The sequence below is a fragment of the Mustelus asterias genome, unplaced genomic scaffold (assembly GCF_964213995.1).
Source record: "Mustelus asterias unplaced genomic scaffold, sMusAst1.hap1.1 HAP1_SCAFFOLD_416, whole genome shotgun sequence".
In the NCBI taxonomy this organism is placed as follows: Eukaryota; Metazoa; Chordata; class Chondrichthyes; order Carcharhiniformes; family Triakidae; genus Mustelus; species Mustelus asterias.
The window spans coordinates 165,560-183,647 of NW_027590371.1; the positions used below are offsets into that span (position 1 = coordinate 165,560).

An 18,088-nucleotide genomic window follows, 5' to 3' on the forward strand; every position below is an offset into this window, starting at 1 on the left:
GTGAGAGTGAGAGAGTGAGTGAGAGTTAGTGTGAGCGTGAGAGTGAGTGTGAGTGTGAGAGTGAGTGTGAATGTGAGAGTGAGTGTGAGAGTGAGGGTGAGTGTGAGAGTGAGTGTGAGAGTGAGTGTGAGAGTGAGAGAGTGAGTGAGAGTGAGTGTGAGCGTGAGAGTGAGTGTGAGTGTGAGAGTGAGTGTGAGAGTGAGTGTGAGCATGAGAGAGAGAGTTAGTGTGAGTGTGAGTGTGAGAGTGAGTGTGAGAGTGAGTGTGAGAGTGAGAGAGTGTGAGCATGAGAGTGAGAGTGAGAGTTAGTGTGAGTGTGTGTGAGAGTGAGTGAGTGTGAGAGTGTGTGAGTGTGAGAGTGAGAGTGAGAGTGAGTGTGAGAGTGAATGTGAGTGTGAGTGTGAGAGTGAGTGTGAGAGTGAGTGTGAGTGTGAATGTGAGAGTGAGAGTGTGAGTGTGAGTGTGAGTGTGAGAGTGAGTGTGAGTGTGAATGTGAGAGTGAGTGTGAGTGTGAGAGTGAGTGTGAGAGTGAGAGTGAGTGTGAGTGTGCGAGTGTGAATGTGAGAGTGAGTGTGAGAGTGAGTGTGAGAGTGAGTGTGAGTGTGAGTGTGCGAGTGTGAGCGTGAGCGTGAGCGTGAGAGTGAGTGTGAGTGTGCGAGTGTGAGTGTGAGCGTGAGTGTGAGAGTGAGTGTGAGTGTGCGAGTGTGAGAGTAAGTGTGAGTGTGAGAGTGAGTGAGAGAGTGAGTGTGAGCATGAGAGTGAGAGTTAGTGTGAGTGTGAGTGTGAGAGTGAGTGTGAGAGTGAGTGTGAGAGTGAGTGTGAATGTGAGAGTGAGTGTGAGAGTGAGGGTGAGTGTGAGAGCGAGTGTGAGAGTTAGTGTGAGAGTGAGAGAGTGAGTGAGAGTGAGTGTGAGTGTGAGAGTGAGTGTGAGAGTGAGTGTGAGCATGAGAGTGAGAGTTAGTGTGAGTGTGAGTGTGAGAGTGTGAGAGTGAGTGTGAGAGTGAGTGTGAGAGTGAGTGTGCGAGTGAGTGTGAGAGTGAGAGAGTGTGAGCTTGAGAGTGAGAGTGAGAGTTAGTGTGAGTGTGTGTGAGAGTGAGTGAGTGTGAGAGTGAGTGTGAGTGTGAGAGTGAGAGTGAGAGTGAGTGTGAGAGTGAGAGTGAGAGTGAATGTGAGTGTGAGTGTGAGAGTGAGTGTGAGAGTGAGTGTGAGTGTGAGTGTGAGAGTGAGAGTGAGAGAGTGAGTGTGAGTGTGAATGTGAGAGTGAGTGTGAGTGTGTGTGAGAGTGAGTGAGTGTGAGAGTGAGTGTGAGAGTGAGAGTGTGAGTGTGAATGTGAGAGTGAGTGTGAGTGTGAGAGTGAGTGTGAGTGTGAATGTGAGAGTGAGTGTGAGTGTGAGTGTGAGTGTGAATGTGAGAGTGAGTGTGAGTGTGAGTGTGAGTGTGAGAGTGTGTGTGAGAGTGAGTGTGAGTGTGCGAGTGTGAGTGTGAGTGTGCGAGTGTGAGTGTGAGAGTGAGAGTGAGTGTGAGTGTGAATGTGAGAGTGAGTGTGAGTGTGAGAGTGAGTGTGTGAGTGAGAGTGAGTGTGAGTGTGAGTGTGCGAGTGTGAATGTGAGAGTGAGTGTGAGTGAGTGTGAGTGTGCGAGTGTGAGTGTGAGCGTGAGTGTGAGAGTGAGTGTGTGTGCGAGTGTGAGAGTAAGTGTGAGAGTGAGAGTGAGTGTGAGTGTGCGAGTGTGAATGTGAGAGTGAGTGTGAGAGTGAGTGTGAGAGTGAGTGTGTGAGTGTGAGCGTGAGTGTGAGTGTGAGTGTGAGTGTGCGAGTGCGAGTGTGAGCGTGAGCGTGAGTGTGAGTGTGAGTGTGAGTGTGAGTGTGAGTGTGAGTGTGCGAGTGCGAGTGTGAGTGTGAGTGTGAGAGTGAGTGTGAGAGTGAGTGTGAGTCTGAGAGTGAGTGTGAATGTGAGAGTGAGGGTGAGTGTGAATGTGAGAGTGAGCGTGAGTGTGCGAGTGAGTGTGAGAGTGAGAGTGAGTGTGAGTGTGCGAGTGTGAATGTGAGAGTGAGAGTGAGTGTGAGAGTGAGTGTGCGAGTGTGAGCGTGAGTGTGAGTGTGAGTGTGCGAGTGCGAGTGTGAGCGTGAGTGTGAGTGTGAGTGTGAGTGTGCGAGTGTGAGTGTGAGTGTGAGAGTGAGTGTGAGTGTGAGAGTGAGTGTGAGTGTGAGAGTGAGTGTGAGTGTGAATGTGAGAGTGAGTGTGAGTGTGAATGTGAGAGTGAGCGTGAGTGTGAGAGAGTGTGAGAGTGAGTGTGAGAGTGAGTGTGAGTGTGCGAGTGTGAGTGTGTGTGTGTGAGTGTGAGAGTGAGTGTGAGAGTGAGTGTGAGTGTGAGAGTGAGAGTGAGTGTGAGTGTGAATGTGAGAGTGAGTGTGAATGTGAGAGTGAGTGAGTGTGAGTGAGTGTGAGTGTGAGAGTGAGTGTGAGTGTGAGTGTGCGAGTGTGTGTGTGTGAGTGTGAGTGTGTGTGTGAGTGTGAGTGTGAGTGTGAATGTGAGTGAGTTTCAGTGTGAGTGAGAGTGAGTGTGAGTGTGAGTGTGAATGTGAGAGTGAGTGTGAGAGTGAGTGTGTGTGTGAGAGTGAGTGTGAGAGTGAGTGTGTGTGTGAGAGTGAGTGTGAGAGTGAGTGTGAGTGTGAGTGTGAATGTGAGAGTGAGTGTGAGTGTGAATGTGAGAGTGAGTGTGAGTGTGAATGTGAGAGTGAGTGTGAGAGTGAGTGTGTGTGTGAGAGTGAGTGTGAGTGTGAGTGTGAGTGTGAATGTGAGAGTGAGTGTGAGTGTGAGTGTGAATGTGAGAGTGAGTGTGAGTGTGAATGTGAGAGTGAGTGTGAGTGTGAGTGTGAATGTGAGAGTGAGTGTGAGAGTGAGCGTGTGTGTGAATGTGAGAGTGAGTGTGAGAGTGAGTGTGTGTGTGAGTGTGAGTGTGCGAGTGTGAATGTGAGAGTGAGTGTGAGAGTGAGTGTGAGAGTGAGTGTGAGAGTGAGTGTGAGTGTGCGAGTGTGAGCGTGAGCGTGAGAGTGAGTGTGAGTGTGCGAGTGTGAGTGTGAGCGTGAGTGTGAGAGTGAGTGTGCGAGTGTGAGTGTGAGCGTGAGTGTGAGAGTGAGTGTGAGTGTGCGAGTGTGAGTAAGTGTGAGAGTGAGAGTGAGTGTGAGTGTGCGAGTGTGAGAGTGAGTGTGAGAGTGAGTGTGAGAGTGAGTGTGCGAGTGTGAGTGTGAGTGTGAGCGTGAGTGTGAGTGTGAGTGTGCGAGTGCGAGTGTGAGCGTGAGCGTGAGCGTGAGTGTGAGTGTGAGAGTGAGTGTGAGAGTGAGTGTGAGAGTGAGTGTGAGTGTGAGAGTGAGTGTGAATGTGAGAGTGAGGGTGAGTGTGAATGTGAGAGTGAGCGTGAGTGTGAGAGTGAGTGTGAGTGTGAGAGTGAGAGTGAGTGTGAGTGTGCGAGTGTGAATGTGAGAGTGAGAGTGAGTGTGAGAGTGAGTGTGCGAGTGTGAGTGTGAGCGTGAGCGTGAGTGTGAGTGTGCGAGTGCGAGTGTGAGCGTGAGCGTGAGCGTGACTGTGAGTGTGAGTGTGAGAGTGAGTGTGAGTGTGCGAGTGTGAGAGTGAGTGTGAGAGTGAGTGTGAGAGTGAGTGTGAGTGTGAGAGTGAGTGTGTGTGAGTGTGCGAGTGTGTGTGTGAGTGTGAATGTGAGAGTGAGCGTGAGTGTGAGAGTGAGTGTGAGAGTGAGTGTGAGAGTGTGTGAGTGTGCGAGTGTGAGTGTGAGTGTGAGTGTGAGAGTGAGAGTGAGTGTGAGTGTGAATGTGAGAGTGAGCGTGAGTGTGAGAGTGAGTGTGAGTGTGAGTGTGCGAGTGTGAGTGTGAGAGTGAGTGTGTGTGTGTGTGAGTGTGAGTGTGAGTGTGAGAGTGAGAGTGAGTGTGAGTGTGAATGTGAGAGTGAGTGTGAGTGTGAGTGTGACTGTGAGTGTGAGAGTGAGTGTGAGTGTGAGTGTGAGTGTGAATGTGAGAGTGAGTGTGAGTGTGAGTGTGACTGTGAGTGTGAGAGTGAGTGTGAGTGTGAGTGTGAATGTGAGAGTGAGTGTGAGAGTGAGTGTGTGTGTGAGAGTGAGTGTGAGAGTGAGTGTGAGAGTGAGTGTGAGTGTGAATGTGAGTGAGTGAGTGTGAATGTGAGAGTGAGTGAGTGTGAGTGAGTGTGAGTGTGAGAGGGAGTGTGAGTGTGCGAGTGTGTGTGTGTGAGTGTGTGTGAGAGTGAGTGTGAGTGTGAGTGTGAATGTGAGAGTGAGTGTGAGTGTGAATGTGAGAGTGAGTGTGTGTGTGAGAGTGAGTGTGAGTGTGAGTGTGCGAGTGCGAGTGTGAGCGTGAGCGTGAGTGTGAGTGTGAGAGTGAGTGTGAGTGTGAGTGTGCGAGTGTGAATGTGAGAGTGAGTGTGTGTGTGTGAGAGTGAGTGTGAGTGTGAGTGTGCGAGTGCGAGTGTGAGCGTGAGCGTGAGCGTGAGTGTGAGTGTGAGAGTGAGTGTGAGTGTGAGTGTGCGAGTGTGAGTGTGAGTGTGAGTGTGAGTGTGAGAGTGAGTGTGAGAGTGAGTATGAGAGTGAGTGTGAGTGTGAATGTGAGAGTGAGTGTGAGTGTGAATGTGAGAGTGAGCGTGAGAGTGAGTGTGAGTGAGTGTGAGAGTGAGTGTGAGTGTGCGAGTGTGAGTGTGTGTGTGTGAGTGTGAGTGTGAGTGTGAGTGTGAGTGTGAGAGTGAGTGTGAGTGTGAATGTGAGAGTGAGAGTGAGTGTGAGTGTGAATGTGAGAGTGAGTGTGAGTGTGAGTGTGACTGTGAGTGTGAGAGTGAGTGTGAGTGTGAGTGTGAATGTGAGAGTGAGTGTGAGAGTGAGTGTGTGTGTGAGAGTGAGTGTGAGAGTGAGTGTGAGAGTGAGTGTGAGAGTGAGTGTGAGAGTGAGTGTGAGTGTGAATGTGAGAGTGAGTGTGAGTGTGAATGTGAGAGTGAGTGAGTGTGAGTGAGTGTGAGAGTGAGTGTGAGTGTGAGTGTGCGAGTGTGTGTGTGTGAGTGTGAGTGTGAGAGTGAGAGTGAGTGTGAGTGTGAGTGTGAATGTGAGAGTGAGTGTGAGTGTGAATGTGAGAGTGAGTGTGAGAGTGAGTGTGTGTGTGAGAGTGAGTGTGAGAGTGAGTGTGAGTGTGTGTGTGAGTGTGAATGTGAGAGTGAGTGTGAATGTGAGAGTGAGTGTGAGAGTGAGTGTGAGTGTGAATGTGAGAGTGAGTGTGAGAGTGAGTGTGTGTGTGAATGTGAGAGTGAGTGTGAGAGTGAGTGTGTGTGTGAGAGTGAGTGTGAGAGTGAGTGTGAGTGTGAATGTGAGTGAGTGTGAGTGTGAATGTGAGTGTGAGTGTGAGAGTGAGTGTGAGTGTGAATGTGAAAGTGAGTGTGAGTGTGAATGTGAAAGTGAGTGTGAGTGTGAATGTGAGAGTGAGTGTGAGTGTGAGTGTGAATGTGAGAGTGAGTGTGAGTGTGAATGTGAGAGTGAGTTTCAGTGTGAGTGTGAGTGAGTGTGAGTGTGAGTGTGAGAGTGAGTGTGAGAGTGAGTGTGAGTGTGAGTGTGAGTGAGAGTGAGTGTGAGAGTGAGTGTGAGAGTGAGTGTGAGTGTGAGTGAGAGTGAGTGTGAGAGTGAGTGTGAGTGTGAGTGTGAGTGAGAGTGAGTGTGAGAGTGAGTGTGAGTGTGAGAGTGAGTTTCAGTGTTAGTGTGAGTGTGAGTGTGAGTGAGAGTGAGTGTGAGAGTGAGTGTGAGTGTGAGTGTGAGAGTGAGTTTCAGTGTGAGAGTGAGTGTGAGTGTGAGAGTGAGTTTCAGTGTGAGTGTGAGTGTGAGTGTGAGAGTGAGTGAGTGTGTGTGTGCGAGTGTGAGGATTTGTGTTTGAAGTGTCTCTCTCTTCTCCGCTCTCTGCAGCTTGCTGTGACGAACACTCCTCCTCTCTCTGACATTTACGTCTTCACTGATGCCCCTGCCAAAGACGGTGACCTGAAAGGCACCATTCTGGCCCTGATCGAGCAGACAAAATGCAAGGTGAGCACTGTCAAACCTTCCGGAAATTTCTGTGCGGGGCTGCAGGTGAGAAACATCCAGTCCATGACCTTCTCTGGGGTGGCATGCCCCATTCCCCCGTACCCTGCTGGATGTACAGGGATTCCTGTATAATTACACAGTGAGTGTGTGATCCTTCCCCTGCTGAATGTACAGAGATTCCTGTATAATTACACAGTGAGTCTGTGATCCTTACCCTGCTGAATGTACAGGGATTCCTGTATAATTACACAGTGAGTGTGTGATCCTTACCCTGCTGAATGTACAGGGATTGCTGTATAATTACACAGTGAGTGTGTGATCCTTACCCTGCTGAATGTACAGGGATTCCTGTATAATTACACAGTGAGTCTGTGATCCTTACCCTGCTGAATGTACAGGGATTGCTGTATAATTACACAGTGAGTGTGTGATCCTTACCCTGCTGGATGTACAGGGATTGCTGTATAATTACACAGTGAGTGTGTGATCCTTACCCTGCTGAATGTACAGAGGTTCCTGTATAATTACACAGTGAGTGTGTGATCCTTACCCTGCTGAATGTACAGAGGTTCCTGTATAATTACACAGTGAGTGTGTGATCCTTACCCTGCTGAATGTACAGGGATTGCTGTATAATTACACAGTGAGTGTGTGATCCTTACCCTGCTGAATGTACAGGGATTCCTGTATAATTACACAGTGAGTGTGTGATCCTTACCCTGCTGAATGTACAGAGATTCCTGTATAATTACACAGTGAGTGTGTGATCCTTACCCTGCTGAATGTACAGGGATTCCTGTATAATTACACAGTGAGTGTGTGATCCTTACCCTGCTGAATGTACAGGGATTGCTGTATAATTACACAGTGAGTGTGTGATCCTTACCCTGCTGAATGTACAGGGATTGCTGTATAATTACACAGTGAGTGTGTGATCCTTACCCTGCTGAATGTACAGAGATTCCTGTATAATTACACAGTGAGTGTGTGATCCTTACCCTGCTGAATGTACAGGGATTGCTGTATAATTACACAGTGAGTGTGTGATCCTTACCCTGCTGGATGTACAGGGATTCCTGTATAATTACACAGTGAGTGTGTGATCCTTACCCTGCTGAATGTACAGGGATTGCTGTATAATTACACAGTGAGTGTGTGATCCTTACCCTGCTGGATGTACAGGGATTCCTGTATAATTACACAGTGAGTGTGTGATCCTTACCCTGCTGAATGTACAGGGATTCCTGTATAATTACACAGTGAGTCTGTGATCCTTACCCTGCTGAATGTACAGGGATTCCTGTATAATTACACAGTGAGTGGGTGATCCTTACCCTGCTGAATGTACAGGGGTTCCTGTATAATTACACAGTGAGTGTGTGATCCTTACCCTGCTGAATGTACAGAGATTCCTGTATAATTACACAGTGAGTGTGTGATCCTTACCCTGCTGAATGTGCAGGGATTCCTGTATAATTACACAGTGAGTGTGTGATCCTTACCCTGCTGAATGTACAGGGATTCCTGTATAATTACACAGTGAGTGTGTGATCCTTACCCTGCTGAATGTACAGGGATTGCTGTATAATTACACAGTGAGTGTGTGATCCTTACCCTGCTGAATGTACAGGGATTGCTGTATAATTACACAGTGAGTGTGTGATCCTTACCCTGCTGAATGTACAGGGATTGCTGTATAATTACACAGTGAGTGTGTGATCCTTACCCTGCTGAATGTACAGGGATTCCTGTATAATTACACAGTGAGTGTGTGATCCTTACCCTGCTGAATGTACAGGGATTGCTGTATAATTACACAGTGAGTGTGTGATCCTTACCCTGCTGAATGTACAGAGATTCCTGTATAATTACACAGTGAGTGTGTGATCCTTACCCTGCTGAATGTGCAGGGATTCCTGTATAATTACACAGTGAGTGTGTGATCCTTACCCTGCTGAATGTACAGGGATTCCTGTATAATTACACAGTGAATGTGTGATCCTTACCCTGCTGAATGTACAGGGATTGCTGTATAATTACACAGTGAGTGTGTGATCCTTACCCTGCTGAATGTACAGGGATTGCTGTATAATTACACAGTGAGTGTGTGATCCTTACCCTGCTGAATGTACAGGGATTGCTGTATAATTACACAGTGAGTGTGTGATCCTTACCCTGCTGAATGTACAGGGATTCCTGTATAATTACACAGTGAGTGTGTGATCCTTACCCTGCTGAATGTACAGGGATTGCTGTATAATTACACAGTGAGTGTGTGATCCTTACCCTGCTGAATGTACAGGGATTGCTGTATAATTACACAGTGGACGGCCCTGACCAGGCTGCCTGTGTCTCGAACGTCCTGTTCCCCGGGTCCGTGTGCCTCTGGGGCAGGGGGGAGCCCTGACGCTGTTTATCCCTCTGTGTCTCCAGGTATCCTTTCTCCTGACGAACGCGGTGACCCGACGGAGGAGGTATGCGGGAGACCGGTTTGGGAATGACCTTTACAGGGAGTTGGCTCAGGCTTCAGGGGGTCTGGCTGTCGTGATCCAGAGGGAATTCATCGCCCAGCTCACCTCCATCATCGAGGACACGACCACAACAGCTCTGGTAGCTCAGCAAATCCTCTCCCTTCACTCTGTCTCCCCCCTCGCTCTCTCTCCCCCCTCGCTCTCTCTCCCCCCTCGCTCTCTCTCTCCCCCTCGCTCTCTCTCCCCCTCGCTCTCTCTCTCCCCCCTCGCTCGCTCTCTCCCCCTCGATCTCTCCCCCTCGCTCTCTGTCCCCCTCGCTCTCTCTCCCTCCTCGCTCTCTGTCTCCCCCCTCGCTCTCTCTCTCCCCCCTCGCTCGCTCTCTCCCCCCTCGCTCGCTCTCTCCCCCTCTCTCTCTCCCCCCTCGCTCTCTCTCTCCCCCCTCGCTCGCTCTCTCCCCCTCGATCTCTCCCCCTCGCTCTCTGTCCCCCTCGCTCTGTCTCCCCCCTCGCTCTCTCTCTCCCCCCTCGCTCGCTCTCTCCCCCTCGCTCTGTCTCCCCCCTCGCTCTCTCTCTCCCCCCTCGCTCGCTCTCTCCCCCTCTCTCTCTCCCCCCCTCGCTCTCTCTCTCCCCCCTCGCTCGCTCTCTCCCCCTTTTCTCTCTCTCCCCCCTCGCTCTCTCTCTCCCCCCTCGCTCGCTCTCTCCCCCTCTCTCTCTCCCCCCTCGCTCTCTCTCTCCCCCCTCGCTCGCTCTCTCCCCCTCTCTCTCTCCCCCCTCGCTCTCTCTCTCCCCCCTCGCTCGCTCTCTCCCCCCTCTCTCTCTCCCCCCTCGCTCTCTCTCTCCCCCCTCGCTCGCTCTCTCCCCCCTCGCTCGCTCTCTCCCCCTCTCTCTCTCCCCCCTCGCTCTCTCTCTCCCCCCTTGCTCGCTCTCTCCCCCCTCGCTCGCTCTCTCCCCCTCTCTCTCTCCCCCTCGCTCTCTCTCTCCCCCCTCGCTCTCTCTCTCCCCCCTCGCTCTCTCTCTCCCCCCTCGCTCGCTCTCTCCCCCTCTCTCTCTCCCCCCTCGCTCTCTCTCTCCCCCCTCGCTCGCTCTCTCCCCCCTCGCTCGCTCTCTCCCCCTCTCTCTCCTCCCCCCCTCGCTCCTCTCTCCCCCTCTCTCTCCCCCCTCGCTCTCTCCCCTCGCTCTCTCTCCCCCTCGCTCGCTCTCTCCCCCCTCGCTCGCTCTCTCCCTCCTCTCTCTCTCCCCCCTCGCTCTCTCTCCCCCTCGCTCTCTCTCCCCCCTCGCTCTCTCTCCCCTCGCTCCTCTCTCCCCCCTCGCTCGCTCTCTCCCTCTCTCTCCCCCTCCTTCTCTCTCTCCCCCCTCGCTCGCTCTCTCCCCCACGCTCTCTCTCCCCCCTCGCTCTCTCTCTCCCCTGCTCTCTCTCCCTCGCTCTCTCTCCCCCCTCGCTCTCTCTCCCCCTCGCTCTCTCTCTTCCCCTCGCTCGCTCTCCCCCTCGCTCGCTCTCTCCCCCTCGCTCTCTCTCCCCCCTCGCTCTCTCCCCCCCTCGCTCGCTCTCTCCCTCTCTCTCCCCCTCGCTCTCTCTCCCTCGCTCTCTCTCTCCCCTCGCTCTCTCTCTCCCCCCTCGCTCGCTCTCCCCCCCTGCTCTCTCCCCCTCGCTCTCTCTCTCCCCCCTCGCTCGCTCTCCCCCTCTCTCTCCCCCCTCCTTCTCTCTCTCCCCCCTCGCTCGCTCTCTCTCCCCCTCGCTCTCTCCCCCCTCGCTCTCTCTCCCCCTCGCTCTCTCTCCCCCCTCGCTCGCTCTCTCCCTCTCTCTCCCCCCTCGCTCTCTCCCTCCCCCCTCGCTCTCTCTCTCCCCCTCGCTCTCTCTCTCCCCCCTCGCTCTCTCCCCCTCTCTCTCCCCCCTCCTTCTCTCTCTCCCCCCTCGCTCTCTCTCTCCCCCCTCGCTCTCTCCCCCTCTCTCTCCCCCTCGCTCTCTCTCCCTCTCTCTCCCCCCTCGCTCTCTCTCCCTCTCTCTCCCCCCTCGCTCTCTCTCGCACTCGCTCTCTCCCCCTCGCTCGCTCTCTCCCTCGCTCTCTCTCTCCCCGCTCTCTCTCTCCCCCCTCGCTCTCTCTCTCCCTTGCTCTCTCCCCCTCACTCTCTCTCTCCCCCTCGCTCTCTCGCTCCCTCTCTCTCCCCCCTCGGTCTCTCTCTCCCCCTCACTCTCTTTCTCTCCCTCACTCTCTCTCCCCCCTCGCTCTCTCTCTCTCCTTGCTCTCTCTCTCTCCCTCTCTCTCTCCCTCGCTCTCTCTCTCCTTGCTCTCTCTCTCTCCCTCTCTCTCCCCCCTCGCTCTCTCCCTCCCCCCTCGCTCTCTCTCTCCCCCCTCGCTCTCTCCCTCCCCCCTCGCTCTCTCTCTCCCCCCTTGCTCTCTCTCCCTCTCTCCCCCCTCGCCCTCTCTCCCTCTCTCTCCCCCCTCGCTCTCTCTCTCCCCCCTTGCTCTCTCTCCCTCTCTCCCCCCTCGCTCTCTCTCCCTCTCTCTCCCCCCTCGCTCTCTCTCTCCCCCCTCGCTCTCTCTCTCCCCCCTCGCTCTCTCCCCCTCTCTCTCCCCCCTCCTTCTCTCTCTCCCCCCTCGCTCTCTCTCTCCCCCCTCGCTCTCTCCCCCTCTCTCTCCCCCCTCGCTCTCTCTCTCCCTTGCTCTCTCCCCCTCGCTCGCTCTCTCCCTCGCTCTCACTCTCCCCCCTCGCTCTCTCTCTCCCCCCTCGCTCTCTCTCTCTCCCCCCTTGCTCTCTCTCCCTCTCTCCCCCCTCGCTCTCTCTCTCCCCCCTCGCTCTCTCTCTCCCCCCTCACTCTCTCTCTCCCTCTCTCTCCCCCCTCGCTCTCTCTCCCTCTCTCTCCCCCCTCGCTCTCTCTCTCCCTTGCTCTCTCCCCCTCACTCTCTCTCTCCCCCTCGCTCTCTCGCTCCCTCTCTCTCCCCCCTCGGTCTCTCTCTCCCCCTCACTCTCTTTCTCTCCCTCACTCTCTCTCCCCCCTCGCTCTCTCTCTCTCCTTGCTCTCTCTCTCTCCCTCTCTCTCTCCCTCGCTCTCTCTCTCCTTGCTCTCTCTCTCTCCCTCTCTCTCCCCCCTCGCTCTCTCCCTCCCCCCTCGCTCTCTCTCTCCCCCCTCGCTCTCTCCCTCCCCCCTCGCTCTCTCTCTCCCCCCTTGCTCTCTCTCCCTCTCTCCCCCCTCGCCCTCTCTCCCTCTCTCTCCCCCCTCGCTCTCTCTCTCCCCCCTTGCTCTCTCTCCCTCTCTCCCCCCTCGCTCTCTCTCCCTCTCTCTCTCCCCCTCGCTCTCTCTCTCCCCCCTCGCTCTCTCTCTCCCCCCTCGCTCTCTCTCTCCCCCTCTCTCTCCCCCCTCCTTCTCTCTCTCCCCCCTCGCTCTCTCCCCCTCTCTCTCCCCCCTCGCTCTCTCTCTCCCTTGCTCTCTCCCCCTCGCTCGCTCTCTCCCTCGCTCTCACTCTCCCCCCTCGCTCTCTCTCTCCCCCCTCGCTCTCTCTCTCCCCCCTTGCTCTCTCTCCCTCTCTCCCCCCTCGCTCTCTCGCTCTCTCTCTCCCCCCTCGCTCTCTCTCTCCCCCCTTGCTCTCTCTCCCTCTCTCCCCCCTCGCTCTCTCTCCCTCTCTCTCCCCCCTCGCTCTCTCTCTCCCCCCTCGCTCTCTCTCTCCCCCCTCACTCTCTCTCTCCCTCTCTCTCCCCCCTCGCTCTCTCTCCCTCTCTCTCCCCCCTCGCTCTCTCTCTCCCTTGCTCTCTCCCCCTCACTCTCTCTCTCTCCCTCGCTCTCTCGCTCCCTCTCTCTCCCCCTCGCTCTTTCCCCCCTCGCTCTCTCTCTCCCCCTCACTCTCTTTCTCTCCCTCACTCTCTCTCCCCCCTCGCTCTCTCTCTCTCCTTGCTCTCTCTCTCTCCCTCTCTCTCTCCCTCGCTCTCTCTCTCCCTCGCTCTCTCTCTCCCTCGCTCTCTCGCTCCCTCTCTCTCCCCCTCGCTCTCTCCCCCCTCGCTCTCTCCCCCCTCGCTCCCTCTCTCTCCCTCGCTCTCTCTCTCCCTCGCTCTCTCTCTCTCCTTGCTCTCTCTCTCCCTCTCTCTCCCCCCTCGCTCTCTCTCTCTCCCTCGCTCTCTCTCTCCCTCTCTCTCTCCCTCGCTCTCTCTCTCTCCCTTGCTCTCTCCCCCTCGCTCTCTCTCTCTCCCCCACTCTCTCTCCCCCCTCGCTCTCTCTCTCTCCTTGCTCTCTCTCTCTCCCTCTCTCTCTCCCTCGCTCTCTCTCTACCCCCTCGCTCTCTCTCTCCCTTGCTCTCTCCCCCTCGATCTCTCTCTCTCCCTCACTCTCTCTCCCCCTCGCTCTCTCTCTCCCACTCTCTCTCATTCGCTCTCTCCCCCTCACTCTCTCTCCCTCGCTCTCTCTCTCCCCCCTCGCTCTCTCTCTCCTTGCTCTCTCTCTCTCCCTCTCTCTCTCCCTCGCTCTCTCTCTCCCTCGCTCTCTCTCCCCCTCACTCTCTCCCCCCTCGCTCTCTCCCCCCTCGCTCTCTCTCTCCCCCTCACTCTCTTTCTCTCCCTCACTCTCTCTCCCCCCTCGCTCTCTCTCTCTCCCTCTCTCTCTCCCTCGCTCTCTCTCTCTCCCTCTCTCTCTCCCTCGCTCTCTCTCTCCCTCGCTCTCTCTCTCCCTCGCTCTCTCTCTCCCTCGCTCTCTCTCTCTCGCTCTCTCGCTCCCTCTCTCTCCCCCCTCGCTCTCTCTCTCCCTCGCTCTCTCTCTCTCTCCCTCTCTCTCCCCCTCGCTCTCTCTCTCCCTCGCTCTCTCTCTCTCCTTGCTCTCTCTCTCCCTCTCTCTCTCCCTCGCTCTCTCTCTCTCCTTGCTCTCTCTCTCCCTCTCTCTCCCCCCTCGCTCTCTCTCTCTCCCTCGCTCTCTCTCCCTCGCTCTCTCTCTCTCCCTCGCTCTCTCTCTCCCTCTCTCTCTCCCTCGCTCTCTCTCTCTCCCTCGCTCTCTCTCTCTCTCTCTCGCTCTCTCTCTCTCCCTCACTCTCTCTCCCTCGCTCTCTCTACCTCGCTCTCTCTCTCTCCCTCGCTCTCTCTCTCCCTCTCTCTCTCCCTCGCTCTCTCTCTCTCCCTCGCTCTCTCTCTCTCTCTCTCGCTCTCTCTCTCCCTCTCTCTCCCCCCTCGCTCTCTCTCTCTCCCTCGCTCTCTCTCCCTCGCTCTCTCTCTCTCCCTCGCTCTCTCTCTCCCTCTCTCTCTCCCTCGCTCTCTCTCTCTCCCTCGCTCTCTCTCTCTCTCTCGCTCTCTCTCTCTCCTTCACTCTCTCTCTCTCGCTCTCTCTCTCTCCCTCACTCTCTCTCCCTCGCTCTCTCTCCCCCCTCGCTCTCTCCCTCCCTCGCTCTCTCTCTCTCCCTCGCTCTCTCTCTCCCCCTCGCTCTCTCTCTCTCCCTCGCTCTCTCTCCCCTCGCTCTCTCTCTCTCCCTCGCTCTCTCTCCCCCTCGCTCTCTCTCTCCCTCACTCTCTCTCTCTCCTTCACTCTCTCTCTCTCCTTCGCTCTCTCTCTCTCTCTCCCTCGCTATCTCTCTCTCCCTCGCTATCTCTCTCTCCCTCGCTCTCTCTCTCCCTCGCTCTCTCTCTCTTCCTCGCTCTCTCTCTCTCCCTCGCTCTCTCTCTCCCTCGCTCTCTCTCTCCCCCTCGCTCTCTCTCTCTCCCTCGCTCTCTCTCTCTCCCTCGCTCTCTCTCTCCCCTCGCTCTCTCTCTTCCTCGCTCCCTCTCTCTCCCTCACTCTCTCTCCCCCTCGCTCTCTCTCTCCCTCACTCTCTCTCTCTCCTTCACTCTCTCTCTCTCCTTCGCTCTCTCTCTCTCTCTCCCTCGCTATCTCTCTCTCCCTCGCTCTCTCTCTCTCCCTCGCTCTCTCTCTCTTCCTCGCTCTCTCTCTCTCCCTCGCTCTCTCTCCCCCTCGCTCTCTCTCTCTCTCCCTCGCTCTCTCTCTCTCCTCCTCGCTCTCTCTCCCCCTCGCTCTCTCTCTCCCTCGCTATCTCTCTCTCCCTCACTCTCTCTCTCTCCTTCACTCTCTCTCTCTCCTTCACTCTCTCTCTCTCTCTCCCTCGCTATCTCTCTCTCCCTCGCTCTCTCTCTCTCCCTCGCTCTCTCTCTCTTCCTCGCTCTCTCTCTCTCCCTCGCTCTCTCTCTCCCTCGCTATCTCTCTCCCCCTCGCTCTCTCTCTCTCTCCCTCGCTCTCTCTCTCTCCCTCGCTCTCTCTCTCTCCCTCGCTATCTCTCTCCCCCTCGCTCTCTCTCTCTCTCCCTCGCTATCTCTCTCTACCTCGCTCTCTCTCTCCCTCGCTCTCTCTCTCCCTCGCTCTCTCTTTCTCCCTCGCTCTCTCTCTCCCTCGCTCTCTCTCTCTCCCTCTCTCTCTCCCTCGCTCTCTCTCTCCCTCGCTCTCTCTTTCTCCCTCGCTCTCTCTCTCCCTCGCTCTCTCTCTCCCCCTCTCTCTCCCTCCCTCTCTCTCCCCCTCCCTCTCTCTCTCCGCCTCCCTCTCTCTTCCTCGCTCTCTCTCCCTCTCTCTCTCCCCCTCTCTCTCTCTCCCTCTCTCTCTCCGCCTCCCTCTCTCTCCCTCGCTCTCTCTCCCTCTCTCTCTCCCCCTCCCTCTCTCTCTCCGCCTCCCCCTCTCTCCCGCGCTCTCTCTGTCCCTCTCAGTTGAGTGTGTTGGTGTGGGGGTGCAGAGGGTTTAGGCTGTAGGGGGGAGAGTCTGGGATCTGCAGAGGTCAGAGGTCGGAGTTCCAAGGTTAACCGTGCACTCTCACAGGTCACCGTCCTCCAGAGACAGAACAACCCGGAGTATTCCAGCAACAGCTTCGCCTTCCCGGTGGACTCCACGCTGGAGAATATCACCATCTACATATCCGGGAGACTGGGGCGTTTCTACCTCACCAACCCGACAGGTAACGCGACCCCTCGGGGGCATTCGAAACCCCCTCAGTGTCTCAGCGTGACTGACCTCCGAGAGACATTACCGTCAACCGTGTCCCAACTCCCAACATTCACCCATCAAATCCCCCAGCCCCTACACCCCTCCCCATCTCTGTAACCTCCTCCAGCCCCGACACCCCTCCCCATCTCTGTAACCTCCTCCAGCCCCGACACCCCTCCCTATCTCTGTAACCTCCTCCAGCCCCTACACCCCTCCCTATCTCTGTAACCCCCTCCAGCCCCTACATCCCTCCCTATCTCTGTAACCTCCTCCAGCCCCGACACCCCTCCCCATCTCTGTAACCTCCTCCAGCCCCTACACCCCTCCCCATCTCTGTAACCTCCTCCAGCCCCGACACCCCTCCCCATCTCTGTAACACCCTCCAGCCCCTACACCCCTCCCCATCTCTGTAACCTCCTCCAGCCCCCTACACCCCTCCCCATCTCTGTAACACCCTCCAGCCCCCTACACCCCTCCCCATCTCTGTAACCTCCTCCAGCCCCTACACCCCTCCCCATCTCTGTAACACCCTCCAGCCCCTACACCCCTCCCCATCTCTGTAACCTCCTCCAGCCCCGACACCCTTCCCCACCTCTGTAACCTCCTCCAGCTCCGACACCCCTCCCCATCTCTGTAACCTCCTCCAGCCCCGACACCCCTCCCCATCTCTGTAACCTCCTCCAGCCCCCTACACCCCTCCCCATCTCTGTAACCTCCTCCAGCCCCGACACCCCTCCCCATCTCTGTAACCTCCTCCAGCCCCCTACACCCCTCCCCATCTCTGTAACACCCTCCAGCCCCTACACCCCTCCCCATCTCTGTAACCTCCTCCAGCCCCTACACCCCTCCCCATCTCTGTAACACCCTCCAGCCCCTACACCCCTCCCTATCTCTGTAACCTCCTCCAGCCCCTACACCCCCTCCCTATCTCTGTAACCGTCTCCAGCCCCTACACCCCTCCCTATCTCTGTAAGCTCCTCCAGCCCCTACACCCCTCCCTATCTCTGTAACCTCCTCCAGCCCCGACACCCCTCCCTATCTCTGTAACCTCCTCCAGCCCCGACACCCCTCCGTATCTCTGTAATCTCCTCCAGTCCCTACACCCCTCCCTATCTCTGTAATCTCCTCCAGCCCCGACACCCCTCCCTATCTCTGTAACCTCCTCCAGCCCCGACACCCCTCCGTATCTCTGTAACCTCCTCCAGTCCCTACACCCCTCCCTATCTCTGTAACATCCTCCAATCCCTACACCCCTCCCCATCTCTGTAACACCCTCCAGCCCCTACACCCCTCCCTATCTCTGTAACCTCCTCCAGTCCCTACACCCCTCCCTATCTCTGTAACCTCCTCCAGCCCCGACACCCCTCCCTATCTCTGTAACCTCCTCCAGCCCCTACACCCCTCCCTAGCTCTGTAACCTCCTCCAGCCCCTACACCCCTCCCTATCTCTGTAACCCCTCCCAGCCCCTACACCCCTCCCTATCTCTGTAACCTCCTCCAGTCCGTAGACACCTCTCAATCTCTGTATCCTCCTCCAGCCCCTGCACCCCTCCCTATCTCAATAACCTCCTCCAACCCCTACACCCCTCCCTAATCTGTAATCTCCTCCAGCCTCTACAGCCCTCTTTATGTCTATAATCTCCTCCAGCCCCTATGCCCCCTCCCTAACTCTGTAACCTCCTCCAGCCCCTACACCTCTCCCTATCTCTGTAACCTCCTCCAGTCCTTACACCCCCTCCCTATCTCTGTAACCTCCTCCAACCCCTACACCCCTCCCTATCTCTGTAACCTCCTCCAGCCCCTACACCCCTCCCAATCTCTGTAACCTCCTCCAGCCCTGACACCCTCCGTATCTCTCGAACCTCCTCCAGTCCCGACAATCCTCCCTATCTCTAAAACCGCCTCCAGCCCCTACAACCCTCCCTATATGTGGAACCTCTTCCACAATCGACAATCCTTACCCTGCTGAATGTACAGGGATTGCTGTATAATTACACAGTGAGTGTGTGATCCTTACCCTGCTGAATGTACAGAGATTCCTGTATAATTACACAGTGAGTGTGTGATCCTTACCCTGCTGAATGTCCAGGGATTCCTGTATAATTACACAGTGAGTGCGTGATCCTTACCCTGCTGGATGTACAGAGGTTCCTGTATAATTACACAGTGAGTGTGTGATCCTTACCCTGCTGAATGTACAGAGGTTCCTGTATAATTACACAGTGAGTGTGTGATCCTTACCCTGCTGAATGTACAGAGGTTCCTGTATAATTACACAGTGAGTGGGTGATCCTTACCCTGCTGAATGTACAGAGATTCCTGTATAATTACACAGTGAGTGCGTGATCCTTACCCTGCTGAATGTACAGAGGTTCCTGTATAATTACACAGTGAGTGTGTGATCTTTACCCTGCTGAATGTACAGGGATTCCTGTATAATTACACAGTGACTGTGTGATCCTTACCCTGCTGAATGTACAGGGATTGCTGTATAATTACACAGTGAGTGTGTGATCCTTATCCTGCTGGATGTACAGAGATTCCTGTATAATTACACAGTGAGTGGGTGATCCTTACCCTGCTGAATGTACAGTTAATCGCTCCGG

General features: G+C 55.6%; 1 protein-coding gene across 1 annotated transcript in view; it reads left to right on the top strand.

The window, feature by feature from the left end:
* Positions 1 to 18,088, top strand: part of LOC144486622 (von Willebrand factor A domain-containing protein 7-like) — a 35,404-nt gene that overhangs the window by 2,983 nt on the left and 14,333 nt on the right. The window contains exons 2-4 of the mRNA XM_078204668.1: positions 5,962 to 6,078; positions 8,512 to 8,688; positions 15,318 to 15,453. Of these exons, the coding sequence (XP_078060794.1) occupies positions 5,962 to 6,078; positions 8,512 to 8,688; positions 15,318 to 15,453 (430 nt within the window). The remainder of the gene's footprint in view (positions 1 to 5,961; positions 6,079 to 8,511; positions 8,689 to 15,317; positions 15,454 to 18,088) is intronic.